The sequence below is a fragment of the Bombyx mandarina genome, chromosome 05 (assembly GCF_030267445.1).
Source record: "Bombyx mandarina strain Sakado chromosome 05, ASM3026744v2".
NCBI lineage: Eukaryota > Metazoa > Arthropoda > Insecta > Lepidoptera > Bombycidae > Bombyx > Bombyx mandarina.
The window spans coordinates 14417680-14436875 of NC_143212.1; the positions used below are offsets into that span (position 1 = coordinate 14417680).

At 37.1% G+C, this 19196-nt stretch overlaps 1 protein-coding gene across 1 annotated transcript in view; it reads right to left on the minus strand.

The window, feature by feature from the left end:
* The window catches only part of egr (TNF superfamily member 12 eiger), a 60797-nt gene that overhangs the window by 13018 nt on the left and 28583 nt on the right, over positions 1-19196 (minus strand). Inside the window, exons 2-4 of the mRNA XM_028174110.2 lie at positions 7146-7358; positions 3732-3876; positions 430-553 (exon numbers count right to left, since the gene is read on the minus strand). Of these exons, the coding sequence (XP_028029911.2) occupies positions 430-553; positions 3732-3876; positions 7146-7358 (482 nt within the window). The remainder of the gene's footprint in view (positions 1-429; positions 554-3731; positions 3877-7145; positions 7359-19196) is intronic.

A 19196-nucleotide genomic window follows, 5' to 3' on the forward strand; every position in this document is an offset into this window, starting at 1 on the left:
ACAAATGTTCACGATTGACTTCCACTGTGACGGAATAACATCGTGTAATAAAAATCAAACCCACAAAATTATAATTTGCGTAATTACTGGTGGTAGGACGTATTGTGAGTCCGCATGAGTAGATTCCACCACCCTGCCTATTTCTGCCGTGAAGCAGTAATGTGTTTCGGTTTGAAGCGCTGGCAGCTATTGTACTGTAAAAACTGAGACCTTTGAACTCATATCTCAAGGTAGATGTTGGCATTTACGTTGTAGATGTCTATGGGCTCTGGCGACCACTTAACATCAGGTGGACCGTGAGCTCGTCCGCCCACCTAATCAATAAAAAAATAAAAAAGGTGATCTCGTGTGATTTTCTCCCGTTTATTTACCGATGATGAAACCGATAAAAAATATATATATTACAAGATTTGCAATGTATTTCATTACCTTTCTTCTAATTTCGTGGCCATATATGGAGCTGGAAAACGGTCTACTTCAGGGCTTGATTCGAAAACGCTACGTTTGTTCCGTTTATCGACTGAAGATTCTGTCATGTCCGGCGGTTGGAGTGCTGTAACAATGAACATTGTTGATAGGTTTTTTTACTATAGTAGAATTATTTTGTCCGTGCAGTTTGGATCATAAAACATAGCCTGGCTAGGGCGGTGAGCATGTTGCGCGGGCGCAACGCCATTATCGATAAAAACAAATGAGTGATCGAAGGCAGGTACACGGCGACGGGGTGGTATACGAAGGGTGGTGAGACATTGTTATGTTATGAGTCATTTGTACTTACTTGCAAATTATAGTACATTACGTCGAAGAGAAATGTGTTTTTATGCATTCGTTCTCTGAATTTCTTTAGTGACACAATGGCTACTCCTTTGTTTTGTATCAAAACGGCAGAATTTATTCAAAATAATATTTGCACGTGTTGTTATCAACAATGTGTTAAAAATTTTCACTGAAATAAGAATAGATCCCGAAAAGTTACAGTGTTAATATCCGCCGTTCTCGTTAACTTGCTGCGGCGATATGTGGTGTAAGTTTTCGATTAGTGTTTTTTTCTTTCATTTTTATTACTAACCCACAAAATGACAAAACTAAATATACTATCGATAACGCTTATCGACAACAATAATGCGCATCACTATGCCCGTCCATAAGGCTCGCGAGTGGAAGGGAGAGCGAAATGCTCGCTTCACCGCACCGATTTTTTATGACCCAAACTGCACGGACAAAATAATTCCACTATAGTAAGTATGTATAGGGTATCGTATCGTGACACATACATATATTTAAATTGTAACTTAATAATGTAATTATACTGTGTACTTTTTATGTAACAAGAGAGAGACTAAAGTGCAAAACTAACTTGCAAAACGCATCCTCTTGACCACTTTCGTCACACGCCTCAAACATAATTAACATTAATATAATTTGGATATTTGAAAATCGGCAGCAATAACAACTGACTAGCGTTATCACATTTTAATTGAAATATATCATATTTTATTCGTTTAATTCTGTATTTTAATAATACAAAAATACGGTTCGACTATTAAGCCCTTTTTCAGCAATACGACTCGGAGAACAATTTACGATAGCATCGGAGAAAGAAATTTTCAGCGCGACTGATAGGGCACACAAGCGTCAAAACGTGCGCTGAATTCTAGTAGACGTATTACAGACCCGTGTTTATCCAGAGACGCTTGAGTATTTTTCGCATTATGCACTGAGATAGAAGAGATACATTTTATGATATTTCGTTTTGTTTTCATATTTGTGTTTTTAACATAAAATTTAACAATTTTGTATGGTCTATTTTTGGGGGTTTTGGTAAGATATCCAATGTACTCATATCAAGTGATTTATTCTTTTGGTTTTTTGCTGAGATGGGTGGACGAGATCACGGCCCGTGGTAACCAGAGCCCATAGACGTCTACAGCGTAAATGATGCCACCCATATTACTGCTTCATAGCAGAAATAGGCCGAGTGGTGGTACCTATTCGTGCGGACTCACAAGATGTCCTACCACCAATATTCATTTATCATTTATGTTGGGAATATCTCAGGTTTGTCGTATGGCTATTGTAAATGTCTCCTCCCGGTCCACTAACGGTTCTTTTAGGTACTTCAAGCACTGGTCACCGTTCTCGTCAAACCCGTCGCTTGCGACGAAGGGCTCGACGAGTAAACGAACTCTCAGACACAGCCCACTGAGTTTCTCGTCGGATCTTCTCAGTGGGTCGCGTTTCCGATCCGGTGGTAGATTCTGCGAAGCACGGCTCTTGCTAGGGTTCGTGTTAGCATCGTCGTCAGGTTTGAGCCCCGTGAGCTCACCTACTAGCCACGGTTACGCTGGAATAGCCGCTTCAGGCTACCAGATTAGGCAGGAAAAAAAAAAAAAAAGTAAATATCGTTAGCGTAATTCCGGTTTTGGTCGGATTTGTTTTATTCTATTATCACTAAGCGGCATTCACCACAGTTCCGAGAGCTGCCTCTAAGCTGTCATGCGTTCCGATTTCAAGGACGGGACTTCGATCTCACGTGTCAATATTGATTGGCGGCATTCACGTTCTTATCTCTATGGGCAACGATAAGCACTTTAAGCCAAGTGTACTTGTACAACGATTTTTTTTTTTTTATTCTATACAGTAAGCTGTCGTAAGACATTCAACCGTAATTTTGGGAAAAACAATTTCTTAGGCGGTGCATGCACAATGTCCATTGACATGTCCATATCGATTAATCTACAGTAGATCTAGTTGATCTTGAGGTACTCTTTTCCTGAGTATTCTTGTAGTCATTTGCTTGTTCATTAAATGCTTAGCAAGGTTATTCGGATGGGCTTCCTATCTTACACAATAGGCTTTGGCTCGATGGATTACTTCATCTTTGACTTTTCTTATGGCAAGATCATAATGGATTCTTTCATTTGTAACATACCATTGTGCGTTCATTACAGTACAACGATCTACTTAATCTTTAAAACTACCTTCGACTGGGAATTAAGTCCGGTGTGCTTAATGCGAGTTTTTTAACGTTCTCGATAGCGTAAAAGTTAAGTCAAATTTGTTTGCAGTTTTTTTTTTATTACTCTTGTAGGCAGACGAGCATACAGCCCACCTGATGGTGAGTGGTTACCGTCGCCCATGGACTTCAGCAATGCCAGGGGCAGAGCCAAGCCGCTGTCTACCGTTTAAAAATCTCCACAAGCCTCGTTTGAAGAAGGATATGTCATAGAGCTCGGGAAACACCGTGGAGGGTAGCTCATTCCATAGCCGGATGGTACGTGGCAAAAAAGACCTCTGGCAACGCACTGTGGATGACCGCAGTGGCTCCAGGTAGTATGGATGAATTCTACTCCGGTGGCGGGCGGTGCGATGGTAAAAACGAGATGCCGGTATCATCTCGAACAATTCCTCAGAGCACTCCCCATGGAACATGCGGTACAAAATACAGAGGGAACCAAAGTCCCTCCGCAGACCCAAAGGTTCCAAACGATCCGTGTGAATAGGGATTATCGACAATCCGAACGGCCCTCCTCTGTATGGAGTCAAATGGAAGAAGCGTTGGAGCGTTTACCTACGTTTGCCGCCAGAGGCGCTGTTCCAACTGCATACAAATTTATCCTAACTTTTACGCTATCGAGAACGTTAAAAAACTCTCACTAAGCACACGGGTGCCGGATTACACTAACCGGCGGATTAAAGAAATTTAATACTAACACACGATGATTACTTACGCGGCAAATCGGGATTTTCTGGATTCTCGTTTAGCAGTTTCTTAATTTTCCTCACGTTCGAGAGGAGCAGTTCGTTGTCCTTCTGGAATGCAACTGCGTCAGCAATTTCGTCGGGACGTAGATGCACCATGTTCGAATTCATCACCTATAAATTATTATTTTATTTTTATTTATTTTTTATTGCCTTTGTAGGCAGACGAGCGTACGGCCCACCTGATGGTAAGTGGTTACCGTCGCCCATGGACTTCAGCAATGCCAGGAGCAGAGCTAAGCCGCTGCCTACCGTTAAGTACTCTCCATAAGCCTCGTTTGAAGAAGGATATGTCATAGCGCTCGGGAAACACCATGGAGGGGAGCTCATTCCAAAGCCTGATGGTACGTGGCAAAAATGATCTCTGGAAGCGCACTGAGGATGAACGCAGTGGCTCCAGGTAGTATGGATGAACTCTACTCCGGTGGCGGGCGGTGCGATGGCAAAAACGAGATGGAGGTATCATCTCAAACAATTCCTCAGAGCACTTGCGAAGATATTTTTGTATGCGTTATAGTAGGCTGCTTTAGTCTATCTGCTGACTCGGTGGTGCAGTAGATAGCGCATCTGACTGGTGCGCCGAGGGTCATGGGTTCGGTTCCCACATCGGGCAAACATTCGTGTCATGAACAGGTTTGCTCTTTGTCTGGGTGATTATAAGCCATAAACGTATTATATTTAAACGTATGTATGTAAATAAAAATCTTTATTATTTAAGACTCTTTTCTTATCTACCTAGTGGGATAAAGTGGAGACAAAGAAAAAGAAGAGTTTATATAAGGATTTTTCTTCAGTGTCATGGAGTAAAGTCTGTCATTTAGTAAAAAGAGAGCTCCGTTTTGTATAGTTTATTATAATACTGTTTACTGTACCATTTTTAATATTAATTTTAAAAGAGGTTAAAGGCTTTTAATATTTTTTTATTATCTATACAATCTATAGGTACTATATAATATTATAAAGCTGAAGAGTTTGTTTGTTTGTTTGTTTGTTTGAACGCGCTAATCTCAGGAAATACTGTTCCGATTTGAAAAATTCTTTCAGTGTTAGATAGCCCATTTATTGAGGAAGACTATAGGTTATATAACATCACGCTAAGACCAATACAAACGGAGCACCAATAAAGAATGCTTCAAAATCGGGTTTGTTTCCTTTTTGAGAGCTTCCGCTGCGTTAGAAACGGTGGTTCCTGAGAGTAAGTAGTTCCTAAGATTAGCGCGTTCAAAGAAACTAACTCTTCAGCTTTATAATATTAGTATAGATAAATGTATATAAGTCTCTAGTTTCCGTAAAACAGGGAATCCTAATTTGGTCGGAGTCGAACGACCGTGCGTGACTCGTACTCTATAGTCCCGGTATCTATCATAGCTATAGGTATTATTTCCCGTACTCATTACGTACGTGAGCCAACGCTTCAGACCTCAAGGTGGCTGGCGACATGAATTTTGTAATAATATCTCTTAATAAAATGAAACGAAGCGCCCATTTGGACATTTCTAGTGAATTATTCGAGAACGATGAAGCGTGTTATTAAAATAGCAACCTAAAAAAAAAGCCGACAGATGCAAAGAAACACACCTGCGAATACAAAACGGGACAGACGCCGAAATGTTTGCACTTAAAGTGGTCGTGATGACAACTCGAATCAATAAACGTAATTCATTGTTTTCAGATAATGTACCCAAATGTTTTTTTTTTTTTTTGGAACTGTTCAATATTATAAATAGGGCTGTATCGATCAAAGCTATATAAAGTAACGCTTGCGTAGATTTTAGGTAGATACACTACATCAAAATATCAAAAGCTATTTTTATGCACGAGGATAGAAAGAGAGAGAGAGAGTGAGAATATATAGAGAATAGACAGATTAACGAAATGGAGAAGACAGAGCGGTATCTCCTCTCTTCTCCTTCTCAAATCCATCCTGCCGGAGCCTCTATGTTCGTTTTAAATTTTTACCGTTAAACAGAGAGGCATTCCAAAACATGTACGAAGTGGGAGAGAGACGAATTCGTTTTTTTTAAGGGATTTTATGCCCTGGTAGCTGAGACCTTTAAGTCATGTCTTATTTTGATTTATATTCATATTTTTATGAAAAATGATATTATGGAGTGAAATGAAATGAAGATGATTAATTTGAGACATTAATCAACTGGGATGAAATGAAATGAGATGATATGGGATATATAATCTCATGATGGGATGATATATAATCTCAGTAAAATGGTGGTTATTTACTAAGATTTTTTCAGTGGACTTTTTGGAGGATCCCGAGAAGTTACGTCCAGCGGCTTTGTTTCATTTTCCCACAATTGTGCACTTTCACAGATATTAAACAGTTAATAAACCACCATTATTACACATTTAAACCCGAAGAAACACTAAATAGACAAAATAAAACAAATCACACAACTTCACTCCTCGCGTTCCCGCCAAAAAGTCAGACGAATTCGTTTAAAATAAAATTTGAACTACCCTCATTCTTGTTTGATTTTATTATCGGCAATACTGTCTGTTGTATCATTGCTGTATCATCCAGGTTCTATTCTATCAAGGAACTACTTTCCTAAAATAGATATATCTGACATTATTTGTACTTATTAAAAAAATAAAATCATTCTGATCTTGTTATGTCCTTCGCGGTATAGTGGTTTTAGAAGCGGGCCATTTAATTCAATAAGGGTATTATTTCCCGAGCTTCTAAATATAGAAAAATTAAAGCCCGTGAAACATCGTATCATCGAATTTAATGGCTGTAACCCTTACAAGAGCTTTATATTATTGATTTTCATATTAACTCTCGCTCGTGACGCGACTACGGTAATGGAGCGAAAAATTATGCTTCAACAGATTATTCATAATTGGAAAAGGGTCTTATAATACTGAATTATTTTATGATACTCACGAAATTGAGTTTCGAGATTGTTTGAAATTTTTTGAGATTGTAATCGCAATTTGTGTTTGATATTAGTTTTTTCATTACCAAAATCGATAAATAAGCATTGCGTTCTTCGTGGTAATAGTTTTGTATTATATATTTTTATGACCCCATACAATTTTATGACCCCGGGGCGCTTCATTCTAATATATTACAACTAACTCACCTAGTAAATTGGTTAAACTAAGCGCTGACCATACACAGTCAGCTGACCATAACGTTACAATATTATATGTAGTTTGACAGTGCCTTTTTGACTTAATGTTATTAGTAAGAATATAATTCTTATTGTTGGCAACATTATATTCTTTCTATCACAAAGAAACATATAACAAAAATAAAATAAATATAAAAAATTACACACTACTTATTTTTAGAAATTAAAAAATGGTATTTACGGCCAGCCCACATTTTTCGTTAGGAATAAAATTAATCACATACTAACTTTATCAGCACGCTTGTCGAAATCAGGATACCAGTCACCGCTCTCCGCATCGTCGGCGACGTCCAGCATGTCCTCGTCGTCTCCGATGTTGTCCTCCTCCATGACCGTAATATCGTGTAGCTTCTCCAGGGAATCGTAGTTCGATTTATCCTTATCTTCTTCCTTATCGGCGGTTTCTATGGTGCTCAGATCTTGGTCTTCGTCAGCGTATATCTGTAAAAAATATGCTAATTTTAAATTATTTTTTTATCGCTTAGTTAGGTGGACGAGCTCACAGCCCACCTGGTGTTAAGTGGTTACTGGAGCCCATAGACATCTACAACGTAAAAGCGCCACCCACCTTGAGATATAAGTTCTAAGTTCTCAAGTATAGTTACAAAGGCTGCCCCACCCTTCAAACCGAAACGCATTACTGCTTCACGGCAGAAATAGGCAGGGTGGTTGTACCTACCCACGCGGACTCTCAAGAGGTCCTACCACCAATAAAAAACGAGGTAACTAGTAGGCACCATTACTGTTGTAGACGAAGCTACCTTGACATGAAATGAAATGATTAATTGCAGCTCCATGGCCGAATAGATAAGACGCACGACTCGTATCCAGTGATGCGATTCACGAATATCTTCCAAGATGAAGGAATCAAGTTATGAAAACAGGATTGGTTTTCAAATTTATAAATTTACGTTACGTTACTGATGGTCACATAATATTTAGCATAAGCAACACCATCCCGCCTAGTTACTGCGACCAATTTGAAGGGTAAATAGCCTTTTTTTAAATATAATTGTAACTAACAACGTCAATAATAATAGGAGAATAATATAACTAATTCAAAATATTAAATTCAGAGCACAACTATTCCGCACAAAATAAAATTATTTTAGTGTAATGTTGGCAACATTAAATAAATTACAAATCAGTTTTTATGTGTGTCTTTGACTGCAAAAAAATACTAGTTTAAATAATAATGTTTCGACACATTCATTATAATATTTCCGATCGTATGTATTGTCATCATAACGAAAATGATGCCAGCCTAAGCGTCGTTGAAAGCCATTTGTCATCGGTCGTAAGCCACGCACGAGCTCACACTAGGCCTTCATGATTGATATCGTCTTAGCTCTGTGACGGCGATAGAGACAAATTATTACAGCACTAACATAATTTGCTAACTAATAAATTCTAAAGCAATTCAAGGAATTAACTAGGAAAATTCGCGTGCCTTTAAGAGGATTGGGTCGGCTTGGGCTCGGACACTTTTGGAAACGACCTCATGTCTCAAAGACATATCTGAGAGCTTTAGTAACCACTCTTTATAAAGTAGTTGTGACCTACTTTTTTTTTGGATACGAGATTTCCGTTTATAAATAATAGGTACTTTATTCGCGTTTCGGGAGTCGATAATACAAATAAAACTACTTCTACGGATTAATCCAGCGCTTACTAATCTCAATATATTATTTCTAGCGTTTCGAATCACATTTGTCGCGGTCACCAAATATTAAACGGCCGTCTGGTGTAGTGGTAAGTGACATGGTCACTACACAAGGGGGTCGCGGGTTCGAATCCCGCCAAGGGAAGATATTTGTATGATAAATATTAATGTCTTTTCCAGGGTTATTTATGTATATTAAATATATGTATGTGTATAATAAAAATCTTACATTTATATCCGTTATCTGGTACCTGTAACACAAGTTCTTTACGAACTTATCACGGGACCAGTTAACGTGGCGTGATTGTTAGTAAATATTTATTTATTATTATTATTTATTTATTAAGCCGAAAAAGTTATTTTAAAATTTTATTAACGAGAAACATAATAAAAACAATAACGGAAACAATTCTCAATACCAAAACACTAAAAATGGTAGAGGTCACTCTACTTACATATGGTCTAATTTCATACCAGTTACAATGAAGCGTGTCAGATATTTGTTGTGCTTATGAAATATTTTTTTTAATTTTTTTTATTGCTTAGTTGTGTGGACGAGCTCACAGCCCACCTGGTGTTAAGTGGTTACTGGAGCCCATAGACATCTACAGCGTAAATGCGCCACACACCTTGAGATATAAGTTCTAAGATCTCAGTATAGTTACAACGGCTGCCCCACCCTTCAAACCGAAACGCATTATTGCTTCACGGCAGAAATAGGCGGGGCGGTGGTACCTACCCGTGCGGACTCACAAGAGGTCCTACCACCATTAAAATATTAATTAGATTAGACCCGTGCGGACTCACAAGAGGTCCTACCACCATTAAAATATTGATTAGATTAGACAAACTTCGATACGATATACATATAAAAATATGTTTGACGCTTAAAATATTAAACTGTTCATTAAAAAACTAAATTCTCTTTGATCCTAAAATGTGTTTTCCCTCGGGTCACCCTCGGGGAGTCATTGCGTAAAATGCCACTAGATCTGCCCTCGGGCTATTCTCCTCATACAACTTTTAATGGCCACTTAAAACTTTACCACGATGCTATAAATTGAATCAGTTTTATGATGTTCGAATCAAATGAATTTTCAAAATGTTATTACGATTCAGTCCGTTCTGCTCTAAATTTCAGCCGTGAAACGTGAGAGGTTAGGTCAGTTTTAGCCGTTACGGTTAAGAGCATAAGCATTTGTATCAGCCATCTTTTCATCATTTGTATCAGCCCTCTATAGCGCGTGGAGAGTGGCCGTCGCCATTTTTTTTGTAATTTTGATTCATCTTTGTGAGCGTTCTTTATTGTATTTTACTAATACAATAACAGGTTTTAGGTGGGTGGCGCATTTACGTCGCAGATGTCTATTTCTGCTGTGAAGCAGTAATGTGTTTCGGCTTGAAGGGTGGGGCAGCCGTTGTAACTATACTGAGACTTTAGAACTTATATCTCAAGGTGGGTGGCGCATTTGCGTTGTAAATGTCTATGGGCTCCAGTAACCACTAAACAACCAGGTGGGCTGTGAGCTCGTCCACCCATCTAAGCAATAAAAAAACGGTTTTGATTTGTGACGGGAGCATAGATACTAAATAAATAAAATAATGTCTATAGAGACATCACAACGTGAACGCACAACCCGCCCGAACATCCATAAGATGAGGTTCAAATTTTTGTTGTAGTGTATAGCGGAACGCGTGGTTGATTTGCCACATATATAGACAGAATCAGTCCGGGTTTCCAATTATCATTAATCACGTAAATGTATAAAATTTTGGGGTCTAACTTTTATGACATTATGGTATGCTATGCTATTTATTTTTCATAGAAGCCGCCCGTGAAAATGTGTTAAGTAAGTTACTTTAAAAAAAATTGTAATGAGACTATATTTTAGACCACAATAACATTAAACGAATTTGTTTTTACCTATACCTATCAAAATTCAAGTCATGTAATGTCAATTGTCTTCGATTAATTAAAACGGCTTTTCAAACAGGAGGAGTCAGACAGGTCGAAATCATGATGGTTCGGATTTACTAGATGATGACCGAGCTTTGCTCGGTTTTTTTTGATAACGCCATCTTGTTGTGTCTTTAAAGCGGCTAGTTGCCCTCAATTAAGAAAAATAGTATTATTATTCGCCAATAGGTGTCGGGAAGAGTTGATTATTGAAAACACGAACAAAACAACATTTTCTGAAAATAAATCGTAGCTAGATCGATTTATCGCCCCCGAAATCCCCTGTATACTAAATTTTATGAAAGTCGTTGGAGCCGTTTCCGAGATTCAGATTATATATATATATATTAATATACAAGAATTGCTCGTTTAAAGGTATAAGATATTTAGCTAGGAAACATTAACAATATTAGATTTAATATGTGTATAAGTCATATCTCCACGAGAAAATATATTCCAAGAAAAGTTTGATACCCTGTCCCCTATATTCAATATAAGTTTCGGTATTTTCTTCGAATAACATTAAATTTGCTTCTGAACGAGCAAACCGAAATATTGCTTGTAACGAATTTCATGAATCATCCATGTTTATTTAGAGGATGTGAGCCCTTGTATGTAGGTTTTCAAAGTAAACGAAATGTTGAAAGGTTTTCTGGATATTTTCGTAATTCATTTCATGTCTCATGTATGTTTTATAATTTTATATGGTAACGTATTATAAATAATTTGGTAAAAGTAAAAAAATAATCTGAAATAAAATAATTACAATAAAAAACGCAAAATTAAACTGTAAAAAGTAGTTTTGATTATGCAATGTAAACTGTTTATTAGCATTATCCTCTTCACCAAATGCGATGGTGTCATCATCAAGCAGCGGGACCGTTGCCGAATTCATAGCTGGATGGTTCATTAATAATCAATACTATTTATTTCACAAATTAATTTTAAATGAGTGTCAGGATAGGTAGATAGGTACTGATGAATAATTTCAACAGCAGTTAAAAATATTGAAATAAATAGAAATAGTAGGTAATCCTGAAAAATTGAAAGGTCACTCACAATCCAAAGCACAGCGTTTAAACTTTGTAATTTTGGTAACATTGAACAAATGTTGGACGCGGTATTGATTTTACTGATTTCATGTTGCAAAATCTAATGATATAAAATCAAATCATGGTTGTTTCCGTTGCTTCTCTTGCTTGATATTCAAAGTATTCGAATGGTATTCAAGAAAAAAATAATTCCACGTATGATTTTAGTTTTAACTTGTAAGTGTTAATATTTCCTGGCCGATTTCAGAGAGCACCTAATTATAACACAGGCAATTCATTGTAATTGAAAAGTTGACGGCGCAATCGGGGTGCCTGCAATTACTCTCCGTTTTATTTTTATCGTACGAACTCAAGAGAATAAAAAGCAATCCTCAATTTATTGCTGCAATCAATTTCGATTCTATATTGATTGTGACAGATCCGAGGATCCGGACTACACGAATCGTATCGATACGAAAGTGATTGGTGTTAAATGAGAAACGCTTCGAAAGGCGACTTATGAACTTTCAATTTATTATACATATCTGAACGCCTGCGTACCGTGCTTTTATGTGATTTGTCTGTTTAGCAGGGAAAAATAAATTATCTATTTAATATTTAGGTACGTATAAATGTTAGAAGGAACTAAAACAGTAAAAGGCGGGACTCATAGTATGTTGTCATCGTGTGTTGAAATCAAATTAGGAGACGAAGTAGGTACATGGCTATTGTTGTTGTAGTTCTGTAGGTACTGCGCTGGTACCTAGGGCCCTCACAAGTTGTCTCCACTTGACCCTGTCTTGCGCTTCCTTGACATCACTCCAGGTCATACCGGCAGTCCTCTCCACGATGCGTCGTCAGTGGAGCCAAGCCCCACATGGCTATTGGACCGTTATTTAAACAATAACATCAGATCTAATTTCTTCCTGGTGGTGAGACCTCTTATGAGTCCGCAAGGGTAGGTACCACCGCGCCGCCTATTTCTGCCGTGAAGCGAAGCAGTAATGAGTTTCGGTTTGAAGGGTGGGGCAGCCGTTATAACAACTATACTTGAGACCTTAGAACTTATATCTCAAGGTGGGTGGCGCATTTACGTTATAGATGTCTATGGGCTACAGTAACCACTTAGCACCAGGTGGGCTGTGAGCTCGTCCACCCGTCTGAGAAATAAAAAAAATAAGAAAATTCTACACAATAGTATTTATTATATTTATAAGATTAGTAGGATTTGTGTTTTAAATAATTTCAAAATATTGTAGGTATCTTCTTCGTTGTTCGCGAGTCATAACCATAATTAAAATTTTGGGTTTAATCTCTCTTTTTTATTTACGATGTTTTAAACACTCACTGTCTGGTCACGGATGACGATTTCAGAACTTCTTAGAAAGGAACATTTTCCAAAAGCTCGTCTTATATGATTAGCAGATTAATTTTGTAAAATATTTACGGTTTACAGACAAAACATCATAAACGCAGTATTATATTTGGCGTCGAAATGATCAGTAAACAGCTGCCCTCGAGTGCCATGTTCATATTAAGACGATAAAATATTTGTTTTCATGTTTGTTTCCATTTCAACGTACGTACATGATACATACGGCTAAATCTTGGATAAGCTCGAACAAAATGATGACGAGTCCTGAACCACATATTACATAGTATAAAACAAAGACGCTTTCTCTGTCCCTATGTATGCTTAAATCTTTAAAACTACGCAACGGATTTTGATGCGGTCTTTTTTAATAGATAGAGTGATTGAAGAGGAAGTTTTATATGTATAATAACAGCCATTAAATAGTGGAGAAACACTGTTATTTTTAAGGTTTTTAATCTGATGTCGTAAAAAATCAATAATAAAATTTAATGTTTCCGAAGCGAAGCGAGGGCGGGTCGCTAGTGTATGCATAAATAGTTCGAAACAGAAACAGGCAATCCTTCGTGGAATTTATTCGTGAATATACTTCAGATACGTATTTCCTTACAAAAACTAGCTTCGGGATTTGAATAGCGACTCGATCGCTTCGCTTGATACTTGGACACTGGGCGCCCTTTCCCTTAAGGTCACGATGACAATTTGAACCCATATGTGAGTCGACTATTATCAAAGCCGGCAATGTGACTTTTGGACAATTATTGGTAAATCAGAAAAACGAATTATTGACTTTGTATTCCATTGGCAGTCACAAAACTCTTCTGAACGACATCTTAGATAAATAACAGGTTAAGTATTAACCTTTATTTAATGCAGGTTTTGAACCGTATTCTTTGAAGGAATCGTCTCCTTCAAAGAATATCCAAATCAATCTGTATTGACATATCAATAACATTTTTTTGTCCAAATGCACAGATTGCCACCTTTGATAATAGACGACTCATGTATGGATTTCTGTCAGTGTATTCTCTTTGCTATTCTTCGACACGGATTTTCTATATAACAATACTACACACGTAAAATATTTGACATAATTCCGAATATGTAGTTGAGAATTCTTTCAAGATACGTCGTATAATTTTATCCCAGTATGAAAAATGTAAAATCTAAACTGTAGTAAAACTATAGTTAAGATTTACCACAAATACATTTGTTATTTTGACAAAAAAATTAAGTTATATATAATGTAAACACCTTATCAGTGACGTTTTTTATTTATTTAACAAACATATTTTAATAATTTGTGGCTTGAGAAAATAAATTCAATACTAAAATTAAAATAAATTTTGACTGTGATTTATATTTATCAAAATGATAATGATACATTCCTCCCTAATTTTCAGCAAATGGTTCGACTACTAAAATTGATCACATAAATGGAACGCCATTTCCTTGCAATTGCCTTTGATGACCTGTCAAATGGAAAATGGCTACGATCTGACGAATGAACAATTGAAATAGGAGCTATTATTCCGCGAGACTGAATTCAAATAATTATTTAAAAAAAGGTACAGATAAGGAGTAAAGTTTATGAACAAAAAAACAAAATATTCAAAACGGGTGAAGTTAATAATACACCTAATACAATGAACAAGCTATTATCAATACCACCAATACGAGAAATAGTGCCACGCGGTTTACGTCACATAACTAATTTAACAAAAGCATTGAAAGAATCAAGTCTATATAAATTCTCTTTCAAATGATGTTTTCCTTTCGAGACCACAGATTCCTTTTACCTTTCAATCTTAACAAGAACACAAAGGAGTAAATAAATCACAATTCTTTCCTTTCAATGTATCCTTAAATTGAACACCAATGAACATTCAATTTAACTTGATATAAGACACGTCAATGTTTATGTATGAAAGTTCTTTGAGTTGGCAATTGATCTGAATCTCTCGAGGGCACATGGCACTATACCAATTTACCACATGCGGGATTTGATTCCGGGAAGATTATGTTCAGATATCGAAAACTTTAGGCTTTGTGTATTTGACGTGATTGTTTTTGGAATTATTGAATTCGAATAGTTCTAACTGGGTCCGAAAATAATGTATTTCTTAATTAGTGAGAAAACAACGAACCAATACATGGAATATGAAATTGAGAAAGCAAAAATCATACGATAATAGTCCATTATATATGTGGTAATTTCCCCATTAAGTAGCTCTGGACATTACAAGTAACTTAATTTATTTTATGATTTAGAATTCGTTTCCTACCACTGCTTACTGCATTGTATTACTGTTACGTAATACAACGCAGGGCGAAAAACAGACTTGTATTTTGTTCATAACAGATTTTTTTTTTTCTCAATCATCATCATACAATTTAAAATTTCATGATACTTTTTTAGGGATAAGGTGGCCTGAGCACCTGGCCTGGCCTGGTGGTGTCTAGGAGGCCGTTTCAGTTTCACCAAGACCAAGGGTGTGCAAGGACCCAGTAAAGAGTAGTCATAATACTATGTGGACAATTTAGTATGACCAAATTTGATGATTTGAGGCGTAAATTTTTGTTTAGCTAAGATTGGGAGTACAGCTCTTTTTTATGATTATAATTATTGATAAGAGGGGTAAAAGAGAACTCATAGTCTACCTCAATTAAATGGTTACACACGTTATAAATGTCTTGAGTCATAAGATCGGAGTTTCAAAATAAATGTATTGTATAATGCCTGATACACTATTCTATTCTACACTATTCAAACCAAAACGCATTAGTGGTTCGCGGCAGAAGTAGGCGGGATAACGATGTCTACCTATACGCAGGGGGATAGGTTAAGTATTGGGAATTTAACTCCAAATATAAGTGATATTACTGCTGCTACAGCTGCAGGATAAAGAGTAGCTAAGTTATTAGAGACGTTTGGCTGTTAATCTAAGGACGTAAACCAGTTTCTCTTGATTAACAGCTAATATAATTAAAGCCTGTGACATAACGCTGCGTTAAATCATCGATACTGGTCTCAAACGCGTCAATCGGCTACAAAATACCAAGAAGCCTATACAATTTTCCTTGAAACACCGTTCTGTAATGTAAACTAACTACAAAAGGCCAACGCTATTCTTTAGTTGCTCCGTCATCTCTATATTCGTGGGCACGTAGGTGTTACGTGCTTGTGTACTTTTCGGATGTTTCATTTCGGAGGCACGTCGAGTGTTAATCTCTTCGTTGGCACTGAAACAAGGCGGCTATTTAGTGCATAACTGAATGTTTACTTTTATGGTTCACTGTCACTTAAAATATGTTGAGCTTAGAGGGACCAAATAAGTATTTAACAGTTATCGGAGAACCTACCTGCAGACCACAATCTTGTGGAATGAGATCGATCGAAGTCAATGCTACATTGCAATAACGACTTTAAATTCAGTATGCCTGGAATTATAATACTATAAAAAATTATTAAGAGGCTTAGGAACAAATATCAAACGGGAGTAGGACTAACGGGAAATCACTATTTAAATCTAGCTCAGAAGACCGGAGTCGCAACATCATACCTTCTGATTAATGGGTAAACGTAATCTAATGCGACTATCTCTGATTGAATTATATCAATGTGATTAAAAATATAATATTGGGGCGTTCCATAAAGCAATGTTCCGTATGTTACCGTAAGTTCCATGGAGAATACTCTGAGGTATTGTTTGAGATGATACCATCATCTCGCTTTTTCCATCGCATCGCCCGCTATCGGGGTAGAGTTAATCCTTAGAATCACTCCGTTAATCCACAGTGCGTTTCTAGAGATCTTTTTTGCCACGTACCAGCCGGCTTTGGAATGAGCTCCCCTCTACGGTGTTTCCCGAGCCTATGACATATCCTTCTTCAAACGAGGCTTGCAGTTCTTAACGGTAGGCAGCGGCTTGGTTCTGCCCCTGGTATTACTGACGTCCATGGGTAACAGTAAGCTCACGATCAGGTAAGCTACATTCTCGTCTGCCTACAAAGGCAATAAAAAGAAGCATACTATGCAAGCTCTATTTAACCTCGCATGAGTACCACCATCCTAACTATTTCTACTGGGGGTAGTCATTCGTTTCGGTTCCAAGCTTTGTATAGGCCTTATAGAATACAATTAAGACTTTGACCTCATGTTCTACAGCGGTGGCGGCTTTCGTCTTGGAGAATATCTGTAGTGTACGATAATCACTTAACACAAAGTAGACGATGAGGTCGTTCATAGATCTAAGTAACAAAACGAAACAACTAAGCGATTTTGATCACAGTTCAATAAAAAAGGCTTTATTTAATTTAATTATTCTGAACGAATTCTATGACGTCACATGTCAGCGATGTCTACTCCGTACAGGGAAGTCTTTATGTTCGGAAAGCACTGAGATAGAATAGAAAACGCTTTGTATCGTACTCAGAATTATATACAAGGTTAAAATGAAAGAAATTCATGTCGTCATTTATTATGTCTGCTCGGACTCCGCACAGGTAGCTCTTTGTATCCGGGACTAAACGCATGATCGCTGATTTGTATTGAAAAATTCTTTCGGTTTGTTTTTTAAAGAAAATATATGTCAGTGTAAGTTTACTTTTGTTTTCTATGCACTTCTACCATCGTGGACTAGGTTACTGGTGGTAGGACGACTTGTGATACCACCGCCCTGCCTATTTCTGCCGTGAAGCAGTAATGCGGTTCGGTTTGAAGGGTGGGGCAGCCGTTGTACTGTAACAATTGAGACCTTAATACTCTCGTCTCAAGGTGGGTAGCGGGATTTACGTTGGAGATATCTATTGGCTCCGGTAACCACTTAAAATCAGGTGGGTCGTGAGCTCATCTTTACATCTAAGGAATAAAAAAGACCATATTCTGAATCTTCAGGATATAACTCTAAAGATATATGTGACGGAAATTCGTACTGGTTAATGTGAACATCTTTTTTTTTCTAATAATTAGCTAAATCACGGAAATAGCATTAATAGATTTCGGTGAAGTCTAGCGTGTAAAGGAAGACTTTATTAACTGGCCTTGATATTTTAAAGGGCTTAGGGTCCGACGAAGTCTTGCGGCGCGTTGGAGTAACAATGGCGAAGATCGATTCGCGAGTCGTAATTGTTACTTTGAGAACTTTGCTATCTCCGTCAGAAGTAGCCACGGACTTCAAAGGACAGTGAGACCAGAAGTCATCACAAAAGGCACGATAGCTCTATAATCTGTTTGGCGATCTTCGCTTGACCGTATGGATCTGAATATTTGACCTGAGTTCAGCCATCGCATTATTTATAATAAAGATTTCCATTTGAATGTCACATGATTCAATTGGGTACGAATCCTTTCATGTGTCACGTTAATCAACAGGAATACCAGCTGTTTGACGAGGCTCACTCTCGGGTTTTTTTACCATTTCTTTGAAATCATGACACTAATTTTAATAAGGATCTGCTTTCACCTTTACTTTTAATTCATCGTCATTAAACTTCTGTGAAGGGCAGATACTTGTACACCAGTTCTTAAAGGTCTTCGTAACAGTTACGTAATTAAGCTTAATCCCAAGAGGGACTGTCCTTCATCTTGGAGTAAGAGAGAGATGCTTCATTCTAGAAATTTTTAGTACGAAAATGATTGCCATTAAAAATGCGTTCATCATTCTTGTGCAGTACAGTAATATCTTATACATATATAAAATTCTCGTGTCACAATGTTAGTTACCATATTCCTCTGAAACGGTTTGACAGATTTTTATGAAATTTTATAGGCATGTTCAGTAGGTCTGAAAATCGACTACTATCTATTTTTCATACCCATAAATGATAAAGGTTGTCCACCCCTAACATTTATTTTTTATTTTTTGGACATTTTTTTTGTTGTTATAATGAGGCATTATGTGGTTGAATGAGGTTTTGTTATTTTTATATTCCCTCATCGTACACAGCGCTACATGCCTCTTTCACTCATTTACACCTTACACACTTACAATAAGTTAGTTTTTTTTTCTACACTAGAAATTCCCTAGAAATCTTATATAAGTATATGGCAAAACTATACTATAACTAAGTATAATATTTAAAATGTCAGCTGTCTCTGCCACCAATGTAACGTCAGATCCTACAACTATAACCACAGTTCTACAACTACGAAAGATTTAGTTGGTATTGTTTGCGAACTTAACATAGCTCAACACGTGGACGCGATATCAACATCCCAGAAATAACCTTTCAACTTCCGCATAAGTTCTCCTAC